A 20,214-nucleotide genomic window follows, 5' to 3' on the forward strand; every position below is an offset into this window, starting at 1 on the left:
ATGGGGTTCAGCTATGAACTCATTGAATGGCGGTGCAGGCTCGAAGGGTCGAATGGCCTACTCCTGCATCTATTTTCTATGTTTCTATGTTTCTTCACTGAGGTGCATGAAAGCATGGGCCTTATACTAAACATCCGTAAGACAAAGGTCCTTCACCACCCTGACCCCGCCACACAGCACTGCCCCCCAAGTCATCACTGAAACAAATTATCTGGTCATTATCACAATGCTGTGTGTGGGAGTTTGCTGTGCACAAATTGGCTGCCACATTTCCCACATTACAACAGTTCTTGGATCGCCTGATTGTTTTCATCAAACTAGTCCTGGTGTTTTCTGGTTGAGTAACCAAGTGTCTTTTCACAGGCACTGGTTACGGAGGCCTGGAGGGCAGACCAAGTGCTGTGGGCATTGAGCAACTCAGGGTCATCAAGGCACACCAGATTGGCTGTGAGGCGCTGGCTGTATAGGGTTCTCTTAGCTGGATCTTTAAGTGCCCCAGCATTAATTTTTTTACAGCTCTGCTTCTGCTGTCCCCTCTGCTTTGGGGCTATGTTAATATTGATGATGGATCGGATTAGGCGATGGTCCGTTCAGCAGTCGTCAGCTCCAGTCATGGCGTGAGTGATGTGCACATCCTTGCGATCCTTGGCTCGGTCGATGACATAGTCCAGCAGGTGCCAGTGTTTGGAGCGAGGGTCAAAAGCACTCTATTGGCTGTGAAGCGCTTTGGGACGACCCGAGGTGATGAAAGGTGCTATATATATGCAAGCCTTCCTTTTTATTGTCTTTCAGTTCTGGGCTCCACACCTCAGGGAGGATATATCGGCCTCGAAGAGGGAGTGACGCAGATTCATCAGAATGGTACCTTGGATAAAAGGGTTAAATTATGAGGACAGGTTGCACAGACGGGGCCTGTATTCCCTCGAGTATAGAAGATTAAGGGGTGATATACTTGAGGTGTTTAAGATGATCAAAGAATTTGATCGGGTAGATAAAAGATTCGTCAAGAATGATTTCCCTTTCATAAATCCATGCTGACTTGGACCGATCCTGTCGCTGCTTTCCAAATGCGCTGCTATTTCATCCTTAATGATTGATTCCAACATTTTCCTCACTACTGATGTCAGGCTAACCGGTCTATAATTATCCGTTTTCTCTCGCCCTCCGTTTTTAAAAAGTGGTGTTACATTAGCTACCCTCCAGTCCATAGGAACTGATCCAGAGTCGATAGACTGTTGGAAAATGATCACCAATGCAGCCACTATTTCTCGGGCCACTTCCTTAAGTACTCTGGGATGCAGACTATCAGGCCCCGGGGATTTATCGGCCTTCAATCCCATCAATTTCCCTAACACAATTTCCCGCCTAATAAGGATATCCTTCAGTTCCTCCTTCTCACTAGACCCACTGTCCCCTAGTACATTCGGAAAGTTATTTATGTCTTCCTTCGTGAAGTATTTGTTCAATTGGTCTGACATTTCTTTGTTCCCCATTATAAATTCACCTGAATCCGACTGCAAGGGACCTACATTTGTCTTCACTAATCTTTTTCTCTTCACATATTTATAGAAGCTTTTGCAGTATTGGTTTCTAGATTTCCAGAATCAGCAATTACTTGTTCTGTTTATTAATAGAACGACTCCTGCAGAAGGCACGGAGTAAACCCCTCGGAGCTGCTGCTGATCCTGTAGGGGAACAAACCAGCCCAGGTACATTTGCCGATGCTGCACTACCGGTGGGCCTGCAGTAGATGGCAGACGTGAGCAGCATTCGGGCACAGAGAGGGTTCTGTGACACCAGCCAGTGACCCTGGTGATGGGAAGCAACATGTTACATGTGAACATTAAAAGCCTCAGAAAATAAATAACTTCCATTTCTACGACCTCCGAATGTCCCAAAGCGGTTTACAGCCGAAAAAATACTTCTTTAATTCATTCACGGGATGTGGGTGTTGCTGGCAAGGCCCGGTATTTATTGCCCATCCCTAATTGCCCTTGAGAACCGCCTTCTTGAACCGCTGCACCAGCTTCAGACACAACAACGGCACACCCAACCGATGGACCTTGCTAAGTCCTCCTCACTAACAGCTGGGGACTTGTGCCAAAATTGGGAGAGCTGTCCCACAGACCAGTCAAGCAACAGCCTGATATTGTCAATGTCGCAGACTCCTCCTTCACCATTCCTGGGTATGTCATGTCCCACCGGCAGGACAGACCCATCAGGGTGGCGGCACAATGGTATACAGTCGGGAGGGAGTGGCCCTGGGACTCCTCAACATTGACTCCAGACCCCATGAAGTCTCATGGCTTCAGGCCAAGCATGGACAAGGAAACCTCTGCTGATTACCGCCTACCGCCCTCCCTCAGCTGATGAATCAGTACTGCTCCATGTTGAACACCACTTGGAAGAAGCACTGAGGGTAGCAAGGGCACAGAATGTACTCTGGGTGGGGGACTTCCATGTCCATTGCCAAGAGTGGCTCGGTGCCACCACTACTGACCGAGCTGACTGAGTCCTGAAGGACATAGCTGCCAGACTGAGCCTGTGGCAGGTGGTGAGAGAACCAACACAAGGCAAAAACCTACTTGACCTCATCCTCACCAATCTACCTGTCACAGATGCATCTGTCCATGACAGCATTGGTAGCGGTGACCACTGCACAATCATTGTGGAGACGAAGTCCTGTCTTCACACTGAAGACACCCTCCATCGCGTTGTGTGGCACCATTGTGCTAAATGGGATAGACTCAGAACAGATCTGGCAGCTCAAAACTGGGCATCCATGAGACACTGTGGGCCATCAGCAGCAGCAGAATTGTATACCACCGAAATCTGTAACCTCATGGCCCGGCATATCCATCACTCACCATTACCATCAAGCCAGGGGACCAACCCTGGTTCAATGAGGAGTGTAGAAGAGCATGCCAGGAGCGGCACAGGCGAACCTAAAAATGAGGCACCAACCTGGGGAAGCTGCAACACAGGACTACATGCATGCTAAACAGCGGAAGCAGCATACTATAGACAGAGCTATGCGATCCCACAATCAATCGATCAGATCAAAGCTCTACAGTCCTGCCACATCCAGTCGTGAATGGTGGTGGACCATTAAACAACTGATAGGTGGAGGAGGCTCTATGAATATTCCCATCCTCACTGATGGCTGAGCCCAGCCCTTGAGGGCAAAAGACAAGGCTGAAGGGTTTGCAACCATCTTCAGTCAGAAGTGCCGAGTGGTTGATCCATATCGGCCTCCTCCTGAGGTCCCCACCAGCACAGAAGCCAGTCTTCAGCCAATTCGATTCACTCCATGTGATATCAAGAAACCATGGAGGGATTTGAAAATAAGGATGAGAATTTTAAAATCGAGGCATTGCTTAACTGGGAGCCAATGTACGTCGGCGAGCACAGGACTGATGGGTGAGCGGGACATGGTGCGAGTTAGGACACGGGCAGCCGAGCTTTCGATGACTCCAAGTTTACGTAGCATAGAATGTGGGAGGCCAACCAGAAGTGTGTTGGAGTAGTCAAGTCAATCATAGAATCATAGAAATTTACAGCACGGAAGGAGGCCATTTCGGCCCATCATGTCCGCGCCAGCTGACCAAGAGCTATCCAGCCTAATCTCACTTTCCAGCTCTTGGTCCGTAGCCCTGTAGGTTACCGCACTTCAAGTGCACGTCCAAATATTTTTTAAATGTGGTAAAGGTTTCTGCCTTTATTACCTTTGGAAGTGAGTTCCAGACCCCCACCACCCTCTGGGTGAAGCAATTTCCCCTCATATCTCCTCTCAACCTCCCCCTAATTACTTTAAATCTATGCCCCCTGGTTGTTGACCCCCCTCCTATCTACTCTATCCAGGCTCCTCATAATTTTATACACCTCAATCAGGTCTCCCCTTAACCTCCTGTGTTCCAAAGAAAACAGACCCAGCATCTCCAACCTTTCCTCATTGCCAAAATTCTCCAGACCAGGCAAAATTCTTGTAACTCTCCTCTGCACCCTTTCCAGTGCAGTCACATTTTTCCTGTAATGTGGTGACCAGAACTGCACACAGTACTCCAGCTGCGGCCTAACCAGTGTTCTGTACAGTTCAAGCATAACCTCCCTGCTAATCTTTCCAATTCTTTGTCAGATCAACTTGTCAGATCATAAACGCCAAAGGTCACCTTGGGCCCATTCAAGGATCACTCTGCGCCAATGTTTTTGCTCTTAGCCAAAAGGCCTAGAGCCAAAGCACCATTCCTGGAAGTACTGCAATACCAGGTTCGTGCCATGGAGGTGGACGGGTCAAGCCCCCCACCCACCTCCTATTTCTAACCTCCCTGCTCTTGTATTCCATGCCTCAACTAATAAAGGCAAGTATTCCATATGCCTTCTTAACCACCTTATCTACCTGGCCTGCTACCTTCAGGGATCTATGGACATGCACCCTAAGGTCCCTTTGTTCCTCTACACTTTTCAGTGTCCTACCATTTAATGTGTATTCCCTTGCCTTGTTAGACCTCCGCAAATGCATTACTTCACACTTATCCGGATTGAATTCCATTTGCCACTGTTCTGCCCACCTGACCAGTTCATTGATATCTTCCTGCAGTCCACAGCTTCCTTCTTCATTATCAACCACACAGCCTATTTTAGCAAACTTCTTGATCATACCCCCTATATTCAAATCTAGATCATTGATATATACCACAAAAAGCAAGGGACCCAGCACTGAACCCTGCGGAACCCCACTGGAAACAGCCTTCCAGTCACAAAAACACCATCAACCATTACCCTTTGCTTCTTGCCTCTGAGCCAATTTTGGATCCAACTTGTCACTTTGCCCTGGATCCCATCTGCTTTTACTTTCGTGACCAGTCTACATTTGGGACCTTATCAAAAGCTTTGCTAAAATCCTTATACACTACATCATTCGCACTGCCCTCATCGACCCGCCTCGAAAAATGTAATCAAGTTAGTCAGACACAACCTTCCCTTAACAAATCCATGCTGACTGTCCTTGACTAATCCATGTTTTTCCAAATTAAGATTTATCCTACCCCTCAGGACTTTTTCCAATAATTTTCCCACTACTGAGGTTTGGCTGACAGGCCTGTAATTACTCGGTCTATCCCTTTCTCACTTTTAAACAAAGGTACAACATAAGCAATCCTCCAGTCCTTTGGCACCATACCTGTAGCCAGAGAGGACTGGAAAATGATGGTCAGAACCTCTGCTATTTCCTCTTTTGGCGTGGAAGCATGTCATCTTGCTCCGAGGGACTGCCTATGATGATTTCCTCTTTTGCTTCTCTTTACAGCCTGTGACACATTTCATCCGAGCCTGGAGATTTATCCACTTTCAAAGCTGCTCAGCCCCTTAATACTTCCTCTCACTATGTTTATCTCGTCTAATATTTCACACTCCTCCTCTCTCATTGCAAAGTCTGCATCGCCCTTCTCTTTTGTGAAAACAGATGCAAAGTATTCATTAAAAATCATACCCACATCTTTTGCCTGCACAGATTCCCTTTATGGTCTCTAATCGGCCCCATTCTTTCTCTAGTTATCCTCTTAATGTATTTGTAAAACATCTTTGGGTTTTCCCTGATTTTATTTGCCAACATTCTTTTATACTCTCTTTTTGCTTTCCTGATATCTTTTTAATTGTACCCCTGCACTTCTTATACTCCTCTAGAGTCTCTGCAGTGTCGAGTTCTCGGTATGTCATAAGCTTCCCTTTTTTTCTTTATCTTACCCTGTATGTTCCTTGACATCCAGGGAGTTGTAGATTTGTTAGCCCCACCCTTATTTTTTTAAGGGAACATACTTGCCCTGTACCCTCAGGATCTCCTCCTTGAATGCCCCCCATTGCTCTGACACTGATTTACCATCAAGTAGCCGTTTCCAGTCAATTTTGGCCGAATCTCATCTCAGCTCAGCAAAATTTGCTTTACCCCAATTGAGAACCTTTATTCCTGGTCCACCTTTGCTTTTTTCCGTAACTACCCTAAATCTTACTGAATTGAGATCACGAGCACCAAAATGCTCTCCCACTGATCCCTCTTCATTCCCCAAAATCAAGTCCAGAACCGCCCCTTCCTTTGTTGGGCTTGTTACATACTGGCTTAAGTTCCCCTGAATGCATTTTAGGAAATCTGCTCCCTCTGTACCATTTACACTTTTCCCCAATTAATATTAGGGTAGTTGAAAACCCCACTCTTACAGTTCTGTAGGTTTTGCACTTCACAGCAATTTGCCAATATATTTGTTCTATCTCCTCTGTTTGGGGGTCTATAGTATACTCCCATTCGTGGGATTTGCCCTTTTTTGTTCTTCAATTTAACCCATATGGCCTAGTTTGATGACCCCTCTACAAAGGCATGGATGAGGGTTTCACCAGCAGATGAGCTGAGGCAGGGGCAGAGACAGGCGATGTTACAGAGGTAGAAATAGGCGGTTTTAGTTATGCCACGGATATGTGGCCGGAAGTTCATTTCGGGGTCAAATATGACACCTAGATTGTAAACAGTCTGGTTCAGCCTCAGCCAGATGCTAGGGAGAGGGATGGAGTTGGTGGCTAGAGAACGTAATTTGCTTCAGTGACCAAAGACAATGGCTTCGATCTTCCCAATATGTAATTGGAGAAAATTTCCGCTCATCCAGAATTGGTTGTCGGACAAGCAGTCTGCTAATTTAGAGACCGTGGAGGGATTGTAGCGACATTGGGCAAGTGACGTGGCTCAACACCCTTTCAGTTGGAGTTTCAGCGGGGTGAGGAGAGAGGGAGGGTAAGGTATCTTGCAAATGGTGCAAGAATGGACACTCAGCTCAGGCTCTGCGAACTCAGCCTGGGATTGTGGGGTTGGGGTACGGGCAGAAAAGCAGATGCTACTTTCTTGTGAGCATTAGGCTAGAATGAATTTTGACTCACCAACATACTGTTGAGCAGGCACTGGGACTGGAGCAAGAGAGATGTCAGGGGCAGCATTGGATGACCTTAGAATATGCCTGGAGCCAATGCTCCCTTTTAGGTATTTCTTGGTGGGCGGTCCCTTTAACATGCTACGCCACCCATTCAATTTTTCGTACACAATCGGTTTCTCCCATCCAAAAGCCGGTGAACGGCCTGCACAAAACCTCCAGGTCATGGCGTTGCTTCACGGGAACATTGCCTGGAGCCAAGGAAATGTATTAAAATGAAAGGGGCGGTTGGAAATCTTGAGATGGACTAAGATACGCAGGGGGAAATAAGAGGCCATTCAGCCCCTCGAGCCTGTTCCACCATTCAATTAGAGTTTGGGTGATCTATGTCATAACTCCATTTATTCGTCTTTACTTCATTACCCTTACTTAATTTTAAAAAACTCAGTTTTGAATTTTTCAATTGACACCCAGCATTCACAGCTTTTTGGAGTCCCAGATTTCCACCACCCTTTGTGTAAAGTGCTTCCTGACATCACCCCAGAACGGGTCACCCACAGGTGTGAGGGGCAAGAGAAAGAGTCCAGTATTTTTATTTTGCCTTTAAAACATTTATTAATTTTGCATTTAGTGTAGTGGCTTTACAGTTACAGTATTAACACTTGCACAGTTCGGACACGTTATACAAACTGCTCAATACTGGGTTCTCAAGATATTCACTTGGAAACATTAAAACCCAAAACCAAAAAAAAAGGAACGCCGCTTTTCCCTTGGATCCCCGGGCAAGGCAGCGTCCGATATAAATCTGTCTGAACCCGAAACAAGAGAAGGCATCGGCAGAAATTCTGCCATGCCCCGGAGGCACAGGTCATACACTATGCACACACTCCGGGCTGCCACCGCCCACTGATTCCCTCCGAGCATTTCGCAAAGAATCCAAAAGGCATTTCTGCAAACAACTGCAACTTTTCCCAGCTGGTCAGTTGCATTTGGAGTAAAAGCGTGGGGAAGGCAAATCAGCTATCACCGTTGGTCCCTACTTTGCAATTTCAGGTACAAACTGATTGTATTTCCTCACCCGGTTGGAATGTTAATCACAAACGAAACAAAAGGAGGGGGGAGGGGGGTTAAAAAATAATTCAAAGCCGGAGCCGAAAGTTGCAAAAATTGAAACTTTACAAGGATTGAAGATCCGCCAATCAGCGCAGAGATCACACTCCCGCCTCCCGTGCAACTATTTGGGCTACACCGTGATTGGCCGACACCGTTACCAAGACGACAGTTGCCAAGGGACCAGCAAATGAGCGGCTTTCTTTTTTAAAAAAATATTTAAAGCAGAAACGTTCGAAACATCAGCGAGAAAAATAAAAAAAAACAACCGGGATTTCCTTCCTGCAAACATTTCTTTCTTACTCATTATTTTTTTTACTTGTGAATGAGCCATTTTAACAAAAAGCAAATTGCATCCCCCGTGATCTAAAGCCAGATTATTCGGACAAAAGATACAAATTCAAAGTGTTGCAAAATTAAAATGTTGCCACGCAAAAAAAAAAGTTCCCGCCAACAGGAAATGAACAAAAATCTTTTCTGGACCAGTTTGTTTCACCCGCAAGGTTCGGTGATCATGATTCGTATCAATTACAAACTTAGTGTGTTTAAAAAAAAAACGAGAGAGAAACACAAACTTCTCGTTCAACAAACTTCCAAACAAAAAAAGTTACCATCCCGGGGAGAGGCAAAATACCAATCGGCTTTTCAAAGTATATATAAAAAAAATATACAAAAACATTAAATCAGATGAAAACTTCCCGCCTTCTCAATAAACATGATGGGGACCGCAAGTTACAAAGACTCCCCCCCCCCCACCCCCCCCAACAAAAAAAGATATCAAGACAACGACTCGAAAAAACGTTAATATAAAAAATGTCAGCTTGCATTTATTTTTAAATGTTGCAACAACACACACACACACACACACACATCAGAAAATGAACAATCGCCGCTTCTCTTTTTTTTCTTTAAACTCTCTTGGATTTGGATTTGCCTTTCTTGCTTTTGCTGGGGGTTCCCGAGCGGCTCTTGGGGCTTTTCCGGCTGCTCTCCGCTTTCTTGCCGCCGCCGCTTTTCTTGCTGGATTTCTTGGCCCGGCTGCTGGAGCCGCTGCTGGAGCTGGAGCTGGACCTGGGGGTGGGGGCCGACCGCTTCTTCCTGGTCGACGAGCCCCCGCCGTCGGTCCGCTTGGCCATCTTGAAGGAGCCGTTCGCCCCCCGGCCCGTCACCTGGATGAGGGTGCCGTTCGTCACCAGCGCCTGCAGCGAGTAGCGCAGATAGGTGCGGCCCTGCAACATGTCGAACCAGGGCTCCAGCTTGGCTTCCTTGTAGATGGTGGCGAGGGACGAGCCGTTGCGGGCGCCCAGCCGCTCCACGATTTCCACCAGCAGCGAGCTGTAGCGGCCCGGCTGGTTCTTGCCCTTGCCCGACTTCTTCTTCTTGGACGCCGCCTTCTTAACCGGGCTTTTCTGTTCCTGCTGCTCTTCCTCTTCCTCTTCCTCCTCCTCGGCCGGAGCAACAGGCAGGCTTTCCACTTCTGTAGACATGGTTGGGCTTTGAAAAAATTGCAATCAAATTATTGCAAAAAATAACAAATGAATTGCAGAAATGTAAATTACAAAAAAAATGAATTGCAAAAAAAAATGAATTGCAATCGAATTGGATTGTAGAGGTGAAGATGCAAGGCTGTGCTGTCGGATTCTTGCTCTGCAATCTCTGGCTGCGGAGTATTTTTTTTGCGCAGCCGCTATTTGGCCGCTCGGAGCGAACGTCAATGAAAACATCAACAGCCCGGGCCATGATCAGCAGCAACTTGTGCTTCTTGCATCGCCTTCCCAGGGGCTTGCCGCCCGCACCCCGGCCCCGATTGCACCGGGCGTGGGGCCTAAGGCAGCCCCAGGCTGTTTCCCAGCGGATGCACCGGGCGGCCGGCCGCTCCGCAAAGGCTAAGGGCAAAATATCCCGCAACTTGCGCCGGCTCCCCATGCTCTCTGGGCGCCCGGAGATGGGGGCCGTCACTTCATCACGGCATTTGGGACCCTGCCGGGGCTTGCATCCGCACCAAAGCACTGACCCGACACGCAAGGGAGGGTGCACCTCCCGCCCGGCTCGCACTTACCGGCTTTCGATGCAAAACTTGACCATAAATTGCATTTTAATTTGTTACAACAAACACAGTGCGCGCCCCCGCGCGGCTACCGGCAGCAGCGCGGCTCTGAATTACAATTTCACAGCAAGCGCCAGATCTGAGCCCAGAAAGAATAGGGAATTATCTAAACATTACACTCAAAAATCATGCTCATCACTAAACGTAGTCTACATGCAAACATCCCCACTCTCTCCCCCTTTAGGTCAAAGTGGATTAAAAAATATGATTCTTGATTTTTAAATATATTTTTTCTCCTTTATTTCAAATTCTATTCAACCAATCTTTACAATATTAATTTCCTTGTAAATCCGAATTGATCAGAAATAACGCAGAAATAGCTTCCTGGAGTATTTGACTACGTCTAGAGGAATAGAGCAGTGCCCAGTAATTACCTGATGTGCACAATCCCCCCACCCGCCACCTCTTGGTTCCAAGAAGGTCTTCATCAGGTACCCTCCATAATGACAGTCACACTAATGTAACATGTTATTTGTGCCTCATGACAGATTTTCTCAGTGGACCTACCTGGGGGCTCATTGGAAAAGAAAAACCTTAGCATTGACCCAATTGAAATTTTCAAAATTATGAAGGGGGGAGGATTAACATGTGATCTCAATGCTTATATTTGCATGCATATGCGTGTGAACTTCAACCACTTTGCGCATTTATTGGTGAAATTGTAAGTCGAAGTTATTTGATCATTGAGAGTGCTTTATTTCCTTGATTACTGAATGGCGGGAGATGTTCAGTAAATATCCACGTGGGAAGTACATTTATCTGCAATTGTGTACATGGGATTTTCTATTAAAATTAGTGCATGTGGATAAACCTGTGTCCTCATAAGTCAGTCAGCAATTTCTATTGGATAACTAGTTAAAACATGTTTTAAAAGTTCAATCGTGGGACATGGGTGTCACTGGCATGGCCGGCATTTATTGCCCGTCCGCACTTGTCCCGAGAACGTGGCGGTGGATTATTTTCTTGAGACGCTGCAGTCCATGACAGCTGTTGATGAATCTGTCATTTCCATTTATGCCCTATCTAGACTCATCTTTTGTTTCTTAACTTGTCCCATTACCATCTCCTTTTGTCTCTTAATCTGTCCTGCCTTCCACCCTATCACAGACCTTCCCTTTTGTTCTTTCCTCTTTCCCTTGCTTAAAAACCTGTTACATTTCTAACATTTTCCAGTTCCGATGAAGGGTCATTGACCTGAAATGTTAACTTCGTTTCTCTCTCCACAGATGCTGCCTGACCTGCTGTATATTTTCAGCATTTTCAGTTGTAATACAGATTTCCAACGTCGGCAGTATTTTGCTTTTGTAGTAATCCAGAGGCCTGGACTAATGATATGGAGGCATGAGTTCAAATCCCACCACTGTATAGGCTATTGGTAAGGCCGCACCTGGAGTACTGCGTACAGTTTTGGTCACCTTACTTAAGGAAGGATATACTAGCTTTGGAGGGGGTAGAGAGTCAATTCACTAGGCTGATTCCGGAGATGAGGAGGTTACCTTATGATGATAGATTGAGTAGACTGGGTCTTTACTCGTCGGAGTTCAGAAGGATGAGGGGTGATCTTATAGAAACATTTAAAATCATGAAAGGGATAGACAAGATAGAGGCAGAGAGGTTGCTTCCACTGGTAGGGGAGACTAGAACTAGGGGGCACAGCCTCAAAATACAGGGGAGCCAATTTAAAACCGAGTTGAGAAGGAATTTCTTCTCCCAGAGGGTTGTGAATCTGTGGAATTCTCTGCCCAAGGAAGCAGTTGAGGCTAGCTCATTGAATGTATTCAAGTCACAGATAGATAGATTTTTAACCAAGGGAATTAAGGGTTACGGGGAGAGGGCGGGTAAGTGGAGCGGAGTCCACGGCCAGATCAGCCATGATCTTATTGAATGGCGGAGCAGGCTCGAGGGGCTAGATGGCCTACTCCTGTTCCTAATTCTTATGTTCTTATTACAGCAGCTGGGGAATCTAAAAGCCAGCATCAGTAATGGTGAACATGAAACCACTGAATTGTCATGAAAACCACCTCATTCACTAATGTCCTTTTAGGGAAAGAAATCTACTGCCCAGTCTGGGCTATATGTGACTCTAAAGCAATGTGGTTGACTCTTATCAAGATCCTGGACACCGTGGACCATTTCCCATACCTCAGGAACCTCTTAAGAGCAGACATTGACAACGAAATTCAACACCGCCTCCAGTCGCCTGAGGAAAAGAAAGTTTGAAGGCCAGGCCTCAAAACTGCTACCAAGCTCATGGTCTACAGGGCTGTAGTAATACCCACCCTGCTGTATGGCTCAGAGACATGGATCATGTACAGTAGACACCTCAAGTCGCTGGAGAAATACCAACGATGTCTCCGCAAGATCCTACAAATCCCCTGGGGGGGGGGGGGGGGGGGGGGAGGCAGGGAAACAGATGCACCAACATTAGCGACCTCGACAACATCCCCAGCATTGAAGCACTGACCACACTTGATCAGCTCAGCTGGGCAGGCCACCTTGTTCGCATGCCAGACGAGACCCCCCCAAAGCAAGCACTCGACTTGGAACTCCTTCACAGTAAACATGCCAACGGTGGTCAGAGGAAATGTTACAAGGACACCCTCAAAGCCTCCCTGATAAAGTGCAACATCCCCGAGACACCTGGGAGTCCCTGGCTAAAGACTGCCCAAAGTGCATCTGGGGGGGGCCCTGAACACCGAGAGCATGCTGAAAACAAGTGCAGGCAGCGGAAAGAGCGTGTGGCAAACCTGTCCTACCCACCCTTTCCTCCAATGACTATCTGTCCCACCTGTGACAGAGTGGTTCTCATATTGGATTGTTCAGCCACCCAAGAACTCTTAAGAGTGGAAGCAAGTCCTTGATTCCAAGGGACTGCCAAGGAGGAGGCGGGTTCAACTTCCCTCGGAAGTGACCAAACCCCTCAGTTGTCCGCTAAAAAACTGCAGCAGTTCAAGGTGGCGGCTCACCACCACCTCAAGGGCAATAAATGCTGGCTTTGCCAGTGACGCCCACATCCTGTGAATGAAATAGAAATTGTCAAGAAAGTGTTACCTGAATTGTTTTAAGGGGAGCCAGTATGTACATCACCCAAAAGGCAATAGGATTGTGGAATAGATTTGCAGAGAAGGCCTTGGCAATGGAGTGTATAAATGGATTTGAGCCAATTAGAAGGGATAGGGAACAGGGAATTGAAAAGGCAGGGATGAGAGATTGTTTGAGACACTTTGCGGGTCCCGACAAGGCAATGTTCCCTTTAAAATGGTTACGCACACAAAAGTTTGCAGGAACATTGCTGCTGAGCGTTGTCAGCACTTGATCGCCAACATCAGCTGTATTTTGCTTGTGTTTTAGGATTTGTATTAAAGTTGACCGAGTATACAACATAATCCATAAAAGCCTTAATGTCTGTCCCCCACCCCAGGTGAGTTATGTAACATAGTAGAGCTCTCTGGGGTTAGAGTGCATGAATTTTCTCCCATTTTAATTGGAAACTACTTACTCCCAATTTTTCAGAAAATACTAAAGAGCTTGTGGGGGGAGCGGGGGGTGTGGAGGTGACGACAAAACAATGGAGCAGTGTAATGACAAGTCCCAAGGCACACTAGTAATGCTGGTAATCAACTTTTGTTGGTCTTGCTGCAAAGCCTCTTCTACAAGCAAGATATAGTAGAATCTCTGCACTCCGAGACTAACCGGGCATGACCATGGATTCCCTACAGTCCTGCAACAGGGAGATGGATGAGTCAGAGTAAACAGCCATTGCAAGTTATACACAAGGTAAATTGAGCAATTAGCTGGGAATATAGTGAGGCTCACATTGCAGTAATGTCCTGGAACTTGCTCAGAGGGAAATTCTCTTTCCTGATGTTTTGGTAAATTGGCCACAAGTTTCTCTTTCCCCCCTCCCCCTCCCACCCCACCCCCACCCCCACCCCTCCCACAAGATTGTGACTGAGTGGGTGGGATGAGGTTAATGGGTGTATTTGGCTGGTCAGGGCAGGCTGCATGGTCTGTCCCTAGGGTTTGGACCAGGGAAGATCAATTCCTGGGCACAGAAAAGGTTGTCCTATGAGAGATTGAGCCTATAGTCTCTGGAGTTAACATACATAAGATTCTGGGGGAGAGGGGGAAACAAAGGTTGGTAGGGTAGTTGATGAGGTTGTTTCCCCTGGCTGGAGAATCTAGAACTAGGGGGAGGGGGGGGTCATAATCTCAAAAAAAGGAATCAGCAATTTAGGACTGACGTAGGAATTTCCAGAGAGTTATGAATCTTTAGTACTCTACACCAAAGAGCTGTGGCTGCTGAGATATTTTTGGACATTAGGGGAAAATCAAGGGATATGGAGATCAGTAAAAAGTAGAGTTGAGGTCAAAGATCAGCTATGATCTTAATTGCATGCAGGATCAAGGGGCCGTATGGCCTACTCTTGCTCCTAATTATGTTCATAGAGGGTGGAGAATGTGGAGAACAGATGGCTAGAACTTGGTCAAAGCAACAGAGGGACAATGCAAGATGGACCAAGTCATTTGTCTTTTCACTAGTCTACATCTGCAGAAAAATGACCCGTGCAAACAAAACCAAGAATGAAAGCACACCACACACAAAATTACTCCTGTTCTATTTATTGGCAACATCCTCATGATTACAGAAATTATTCGTCCCACTTACTAGAATGTGAACCTTTTAGGAAAGGAAGTGTAATTTTGTAAGCTATGAAGCAAAGCCAGTAACTTTGGCAAGTTGTCACTAGTACCAGACATGCTATTGGCAAGTCTGTTCAGAAGTAACTTACTAATCTCATCCATGGGTAGCTACAGGCAAAACAAATCAACTGCTAATGAACTTAATACTGATTTTTGCATACAGTACATCAAGCATGTTAAGTAAATCATTTTTAAGAACACTTATAAACTGAAAAAACCCAGAAGAAAGAGATTAAGCAGTTTTGATAAATCTGGTTACAGAATAATTGGACCAAAGTTACTTTCAGCATTTAGTTTCAACTGCCAATAAAATAATGTGGACCGGTGGGTCATGCAGTCTCCCAAGGATTGCAGGAGCCTATTTACTATTTTGTTCTCCTCATCCCAAGATTGAATCAGTTCAAAGTACAATTCATGGGTTTAAAAATGGGCTCTGAGCTGGGAGGCACTGCACAAGACTAAATAGGAAGTGGATAAGGAACAGGGTGAACACAATCCACACCAAGATGGCTTTCCTCAGTCATCTCCAAGAACCGGTTCAGCAATGGGCTTCGAAGAGGATTTGTGGGCATGAACTCTGGCCATTTCCAGTTCTTGCTTTCAGACAAGAGACTTTAAAAATCATTTTTTTTAAATTCATTTTACAGTACAATTGTAAAACAAGGGTCTTCAGACAATAAACTTAGTTCAGTATACATTAGTTTTTTTCCTTCCAAAGTTATACAACAGGTCTGCTAATTAGATGCAGCTCTTCCTTGTGCACACAGGCACTACGCAAGGTGCATTGAAGGAATCTTGGCTTGTGGTCGGAGGAAGGGGGGAGGGCAGGATGAGGACTGGTGTCAAAGGCCTGGTTTGTGGAAACTCTCCCTCCCACTCAGCAGCTGCAACTCTCCGCTGAAGTCTTTGCCCGGTCGTTCTTGTCGAGTTTGATTGGTTCTGGGAATTCGTTGTAGAGTTCCACTTCAGTTTCCTAAGAGACAGAGCAGATTAAGTCACAACCTGACCTACAAATTAAAACAGCAACACACAATATACAAGACTAGTATCTTTGCTCCAGAAGCTGGATCCCATAATCAGCTGTTAGTACAATTGTATGCATGCAAAAGAATCCTCACCACCTTTAACCCTGCTGGGAGCAGAGCCACATATAGGAGCCGAAATAGATTTTGGCAGCACTGAGCTGAGGGAAATTGGTTCACAAAGACTTGCTGCCCACAAAACAGCCAGTAAATAGATTTTGATGTCTACAGCAGTGGCAGAGTTGGGCATGATTTAATTCATGGACTGGATGTCATTAGGTAAAGGAGGGAGGATTAGGATAAGACACACCCCCATAGTTATCCAATTGCATTGGATGAACAACCAGATAGAGTGTGTTGGGATATGAGTGGAGTCACAAGGAGCAGTGGAGGATACCATGGTAGACTTTGCTCTGTCAGTTATAACCCATATTGGTGGCTGCCCAAGAGGATGAGTGCATAGTTGGGTGGCAATGACTCAAAGAATTGGTTAGAAATGGGTGGCATCAGGTGGGCTTTAAAAAAAGTGTGTAAAGACAGCAGCTAGGAGGTTAACAATGTTGGGAAATTAGGTAATCAGGAACTGGGCAGGCTTTTTGGAAGAGTCTTGGATGAGGGCAAGAAAGTAGTTGCAAAAATGCAAGGGGTTGGGAGGAGACAGCTGGGCACCTAGCCTTGATTTATGGAAGCAATGTTGTCCACATTTCATCTTTGAGGCCGAGGGGAGGTTAACACCAAGAAAGTGAGCGAGGAGTTTAGAAATGGAAGGACACGATTGAAAGCTAGAAGTGCAAAGCTCACAGGGACAACAAAGGCAGTTAAGGCTGACAATTTGGAAACAGTGGAGCCAAGAAAGGAAACTGGCTGGAAACTGAGTAGCTAGTGGAGTTGGTCAGGAAGAGGATCATGACAAGATTACTTAGACTGGCAAGTCCCAGCACTTTGTTTCAAATATTATCCCAACAGCAAATCCATCCTATCCTGCTCTCACCTTACACCATCAGAACTTGAAGCCTCAATGAAAATTAGGGAATGTGTGTTAGGATGAGGGAAGAGATGTGCTCCAAGGAGCAAAAAAAAAAGACAGGGCTGAATGTTTACACAGATAAGTGGGAAAAAGTATTAGGGGTAAAAACCAGGGAGCGAGAAGCACTAACTACAAGAGCTAGAATGTCACAGCTAGCATAAACTGCCATCAGCCAGAGCAAGGAACTGACAATTCTTGGCTAGAATGTTAAGGCATCAAAAGGACATCATTGCAGAAGGCATTTAGTGTGTGTTGCAAAATAGGGACTCTGCAATATTGGAGAGGGGGAGAGGGGGAGAGGGGGAGAGGGGGAGAGGGGGAGAGGGGGAGAGGGGGAGAGGGGGAGAGGGGGAGAGGGGGAGAGGGGGAGAGGGGGAGAGGGGGAGAGGGGGAGAGGGGGAGAGGGGGAGAGGGGGAGAGGGGGAGAGGGGGAGAGGGGGAGAGGGGGAGAGGGGGAGAGGGGGAGAGGGGGAGAGGGGGAGAGGGGGAGAGGGGGAGAGGGGGAGAGGGGGAGAGGGGGAGAAGACTTACACAAAACTAGTAAGAATACCAGAAGCAAAATAAGGATTAAGCAGTCAAAAAAAAAAAGTCAAGGATAGAGTTGAGAGCATGCTACTAAAAAAGGGAGTGAAGGAGTGAGCCAATATTGTAAAAGGGATAGTGGGGCTTAAAACAGTCAGCAGACTCAGGCAGTCTACACTCCAGAACATGCAGGGAGATTTATGAAATACTGCAGAGGCACCAAATCATAAATTGTGAAATCTTTGCAAACAAGAAGTGTACCAGAGGACTGGAAGGTGGCCAAGTGTCACCCTGGCTAAAATGGGAACAGGATACACCAGGTAACAGACCAGCTAACCTCAGGAGAACTGCTAGAGGTGAGGATGGATAAGACAACACTAAAGTAAAGTATAGGCAGCTGTTCAGGGAAGGTCATGCTGAGCACATTAAGGAAAATCAGAATCGTAACAGCACAATATAGCCAAGTTTGCTGATACCAAGATGGTTGGGAAAGCAAATTGTGAGAACACAAAATACGCAAAGGGATATAGGCAGGCTAAGTGAGTGGGCAAAAATTTGGCAGAGAGAGTATAATGTGGGAAAATGTGAGGTTATCCACTGGCAGAAAATAGGAAAGCAAATTATAATTTAAAAATGGACAAAAATTGCAAAGTGCTGCAGTAGAGGGACCTGGGATCCTTGTGCACAAAACAAAGTTACTATTCAGTACAGCAAGTAATCAGGAAGGCAAATAAAATGTTGGCCTTTATTGCAAGAAGGGAAGAGTATAAAAGCAGAGAAGTCCTGCTACAACTGTACAGGGTATTGGTGAGGTCACACCTGGAGTACTGCATACAGTTTTGGTCTCCATATTTAAGGATATACTTGCAATGGAGGCTGCAGGCTGATCAGATAAGTTTCACTAGGTTGATTCCAGAGATTTTTGAGCAATAAGGAAATAGGATTATGGGGATTGGGCAGGGAAAGAGCCAAGTCCATGATCAGATCAGCCATGATCTTGAATGGCAAAGCAGGCTTAAGGGGCCAAATGGCCTGCTCTTATGTTCTTGAATCTGTGTCCTCTGGGTCTCACCTTTTCCACCAATGGGAACAGTTTCTCTATCTGCTCTGTCAAGACCCTTCATGGTTTTGAAGGCCTATCAAATCTCAACATTCTCTGCTCTAGAGAACAATCCCAGCTTCTCCAGTCTATCCATGTAACTTAAGTCCCCCATCCCTGGAATCATTAAGTCTTTTCTGCACCCTCTCAAAAAAGGACTTTACATCCTTCCTAAAGAGTGGTGTCCAGAATTAAACAATATGCCAGTGGTTCATCACTTGCTTTTGTACTCCAAGCCCAGGACCCTGTATGCTTTAACCGCTTTCTCAACCTACCCTGCCACCTTCAACACTGCACATATACCCCAGGTCTCTGTTCCTGCACCCACTTTAGAATTGCATCCTTAGATTTTGGTAGGAAGAACAAGGAGAGACCATATAAACCAGAGACATTTACAGAACAGAAGGCAAATGGAATCCAGTGAATATGGAATATTTGGTCTGTGCCACAAGAGATCACCAGCCCCTGGTAAAACAGGGGGGCGGGGGGATAAAACAGTGGCATGGAAAGCAAACAGTAGATTAAGATAGTTAGTGGTGTCCCCAGCATCTGGATACGATCAAGTGTTCTCCACTTGTTCCTCTATAACCATGTCTATGCAAATAAAAAAAACTAGCGATTCCAGGGAGTGGAGACTACAGCAAGTAAGTACCAAAGCCCAGAGGGCAAGTAACAATCATGGAGGTGGGAAGGGAAAGACTTGCATTTCTAGAGCACCTTTCACAACCACCTCAAAGCACTTTACCACCAAAGAACTTTTTGCTGCAGTCACTTGTAATGTAGGAAATGCAGCTGTCAATTTGCACACAGCACACTGATGACCAAATAATCTGTTTTTTTGGTTATGTTGGAGGGATAAATATTGGCCAGGACACTGGAGAGAACGCCTCTGCTCTTCAGAATAGTGCAATGGGATCTTTTAAGTCCACCAGAGTGCAGACGGAGCTTCTGTTTAATGGCTCATCTGAAAGATGGCAGTGTCAGTGCAGCACCCTCAGCACTGCACTGGATGTATCAGCCTAGATTTTTGTGCTCTAGACCCTGTAGTACTACTTGAACCCACAACTTTGACAGGCAAGAGTGCTACTCACAGCTAACTGGTCAGGACAGAGGGAGGTGCTGCAAGGTGAATAATGTGTCAGGAGAGTGGCCATAGGCCAGTAGTGACAAGTGACATGCCAACCCCCACTGGTTCAAGGTGAAAGCACAAGTTCAGCAAGAAGGAAAGTCAGTCAAGGCCTATGACTTTCTCACCAGGAGTACTGAACATGCATTTTCAATGTGGGACAGGGGAGACAGATTTTATAGCACCCTTTTGCACAATTTATATCATTTAGTGTTTTAGATCATTGGCTCCCAGTTAAACAAAGCCTGGATTTCAAAATTCTCATCCTAGTTTGCAAATCACTCCATGGTGCTGCCCCACCCCAACAAGATGGCTACGCACCTCAAATTCTGGCCTCTTGAACATCCCTCTTTCCAATTGCTCAACGATTGGTGGCCATGCCACCAGCTATTTGGGCCCCAAGCTCTGGAATTCCCTCCCTAAACCTCTACCCTATTTCTTTAAATAAGCTTAGTCATCTGCCTTAATTTCTTTTGTGGCTCTGTCAAATTTGTGCATTGTGTCTTGTAAGTGCTATGAAATGCCTTGGGATATTTTACTATGTTAAAGGCGCTATATAAATAAAAGTTGTTTTATGTAGCAAAAGGGA

General features: G+C 46.0%; 2 protein-coding genes across 2 annotated transcripts in view; both read right to left on the minus strand.

Moving 5' to 3' along the window:
- Positions 1-8,815: 8,815 nt before the first annotated feature.
- On the minus strand, positions 8,816-9,901 carry h1-10 (H1.10 linker histone). The gene has a single exon (XM_070895657.1). It carries the CDS (start codon positions 9,503-9,505, stop codon positions 8,927-8,929), a length of 579 nt encoding a protein of 192 aa, XP_070751758.1. The 5' UTR covers positions 9,506-9,901; the 3' UTR covers positions 8,816-8,926.
- A 4,831-nt stretch (positions 9,902-14,732) lies between these two features.
- Positions 14,733-20,214, minus strand: part of LOC139277333 (ras-related protein Rab-7a) — a 40,165-nt gene continuing 34,683 nt past the window's right edge. Inside the window, exon 6 of the mRNA XM_070895659.1 lies at positions 14,733-15,802. Coding sequence (XP_070751760.1) covers positions 15,707-15,802 — 96 coding nt within the window. The 3' untranslated portion in view covers positions 14,733-15,706. The remainder of the gene's footprint in view (positions 15,803-20,214) is intronic.

This window comes from Pristiophorus japonicus, chromosome 12, assembly GCF_044704955.1.
Source record: "Pristiophorus japonicus isolate sPriJap1 chromosome 12, sPriJap1.hap1, whole genome shotgun sequence".
Lineage (NCBI taxonomy): Eukaryota > Metazoa > Chordata > Chondrichthyes > Pristiophoridae > Pristiophorus > Pristiophorus japonicus.

What these genes read in the sequence shown, in the direction of transcription:
- h1-10 (XM_070895657.1), bottom strand. Translation starts at nt 9,505, where the DNA reads ATGTCTACAGAAGTGGAAAGCCTGCCTGTTGCTCCGGCCGAGGAGGAG.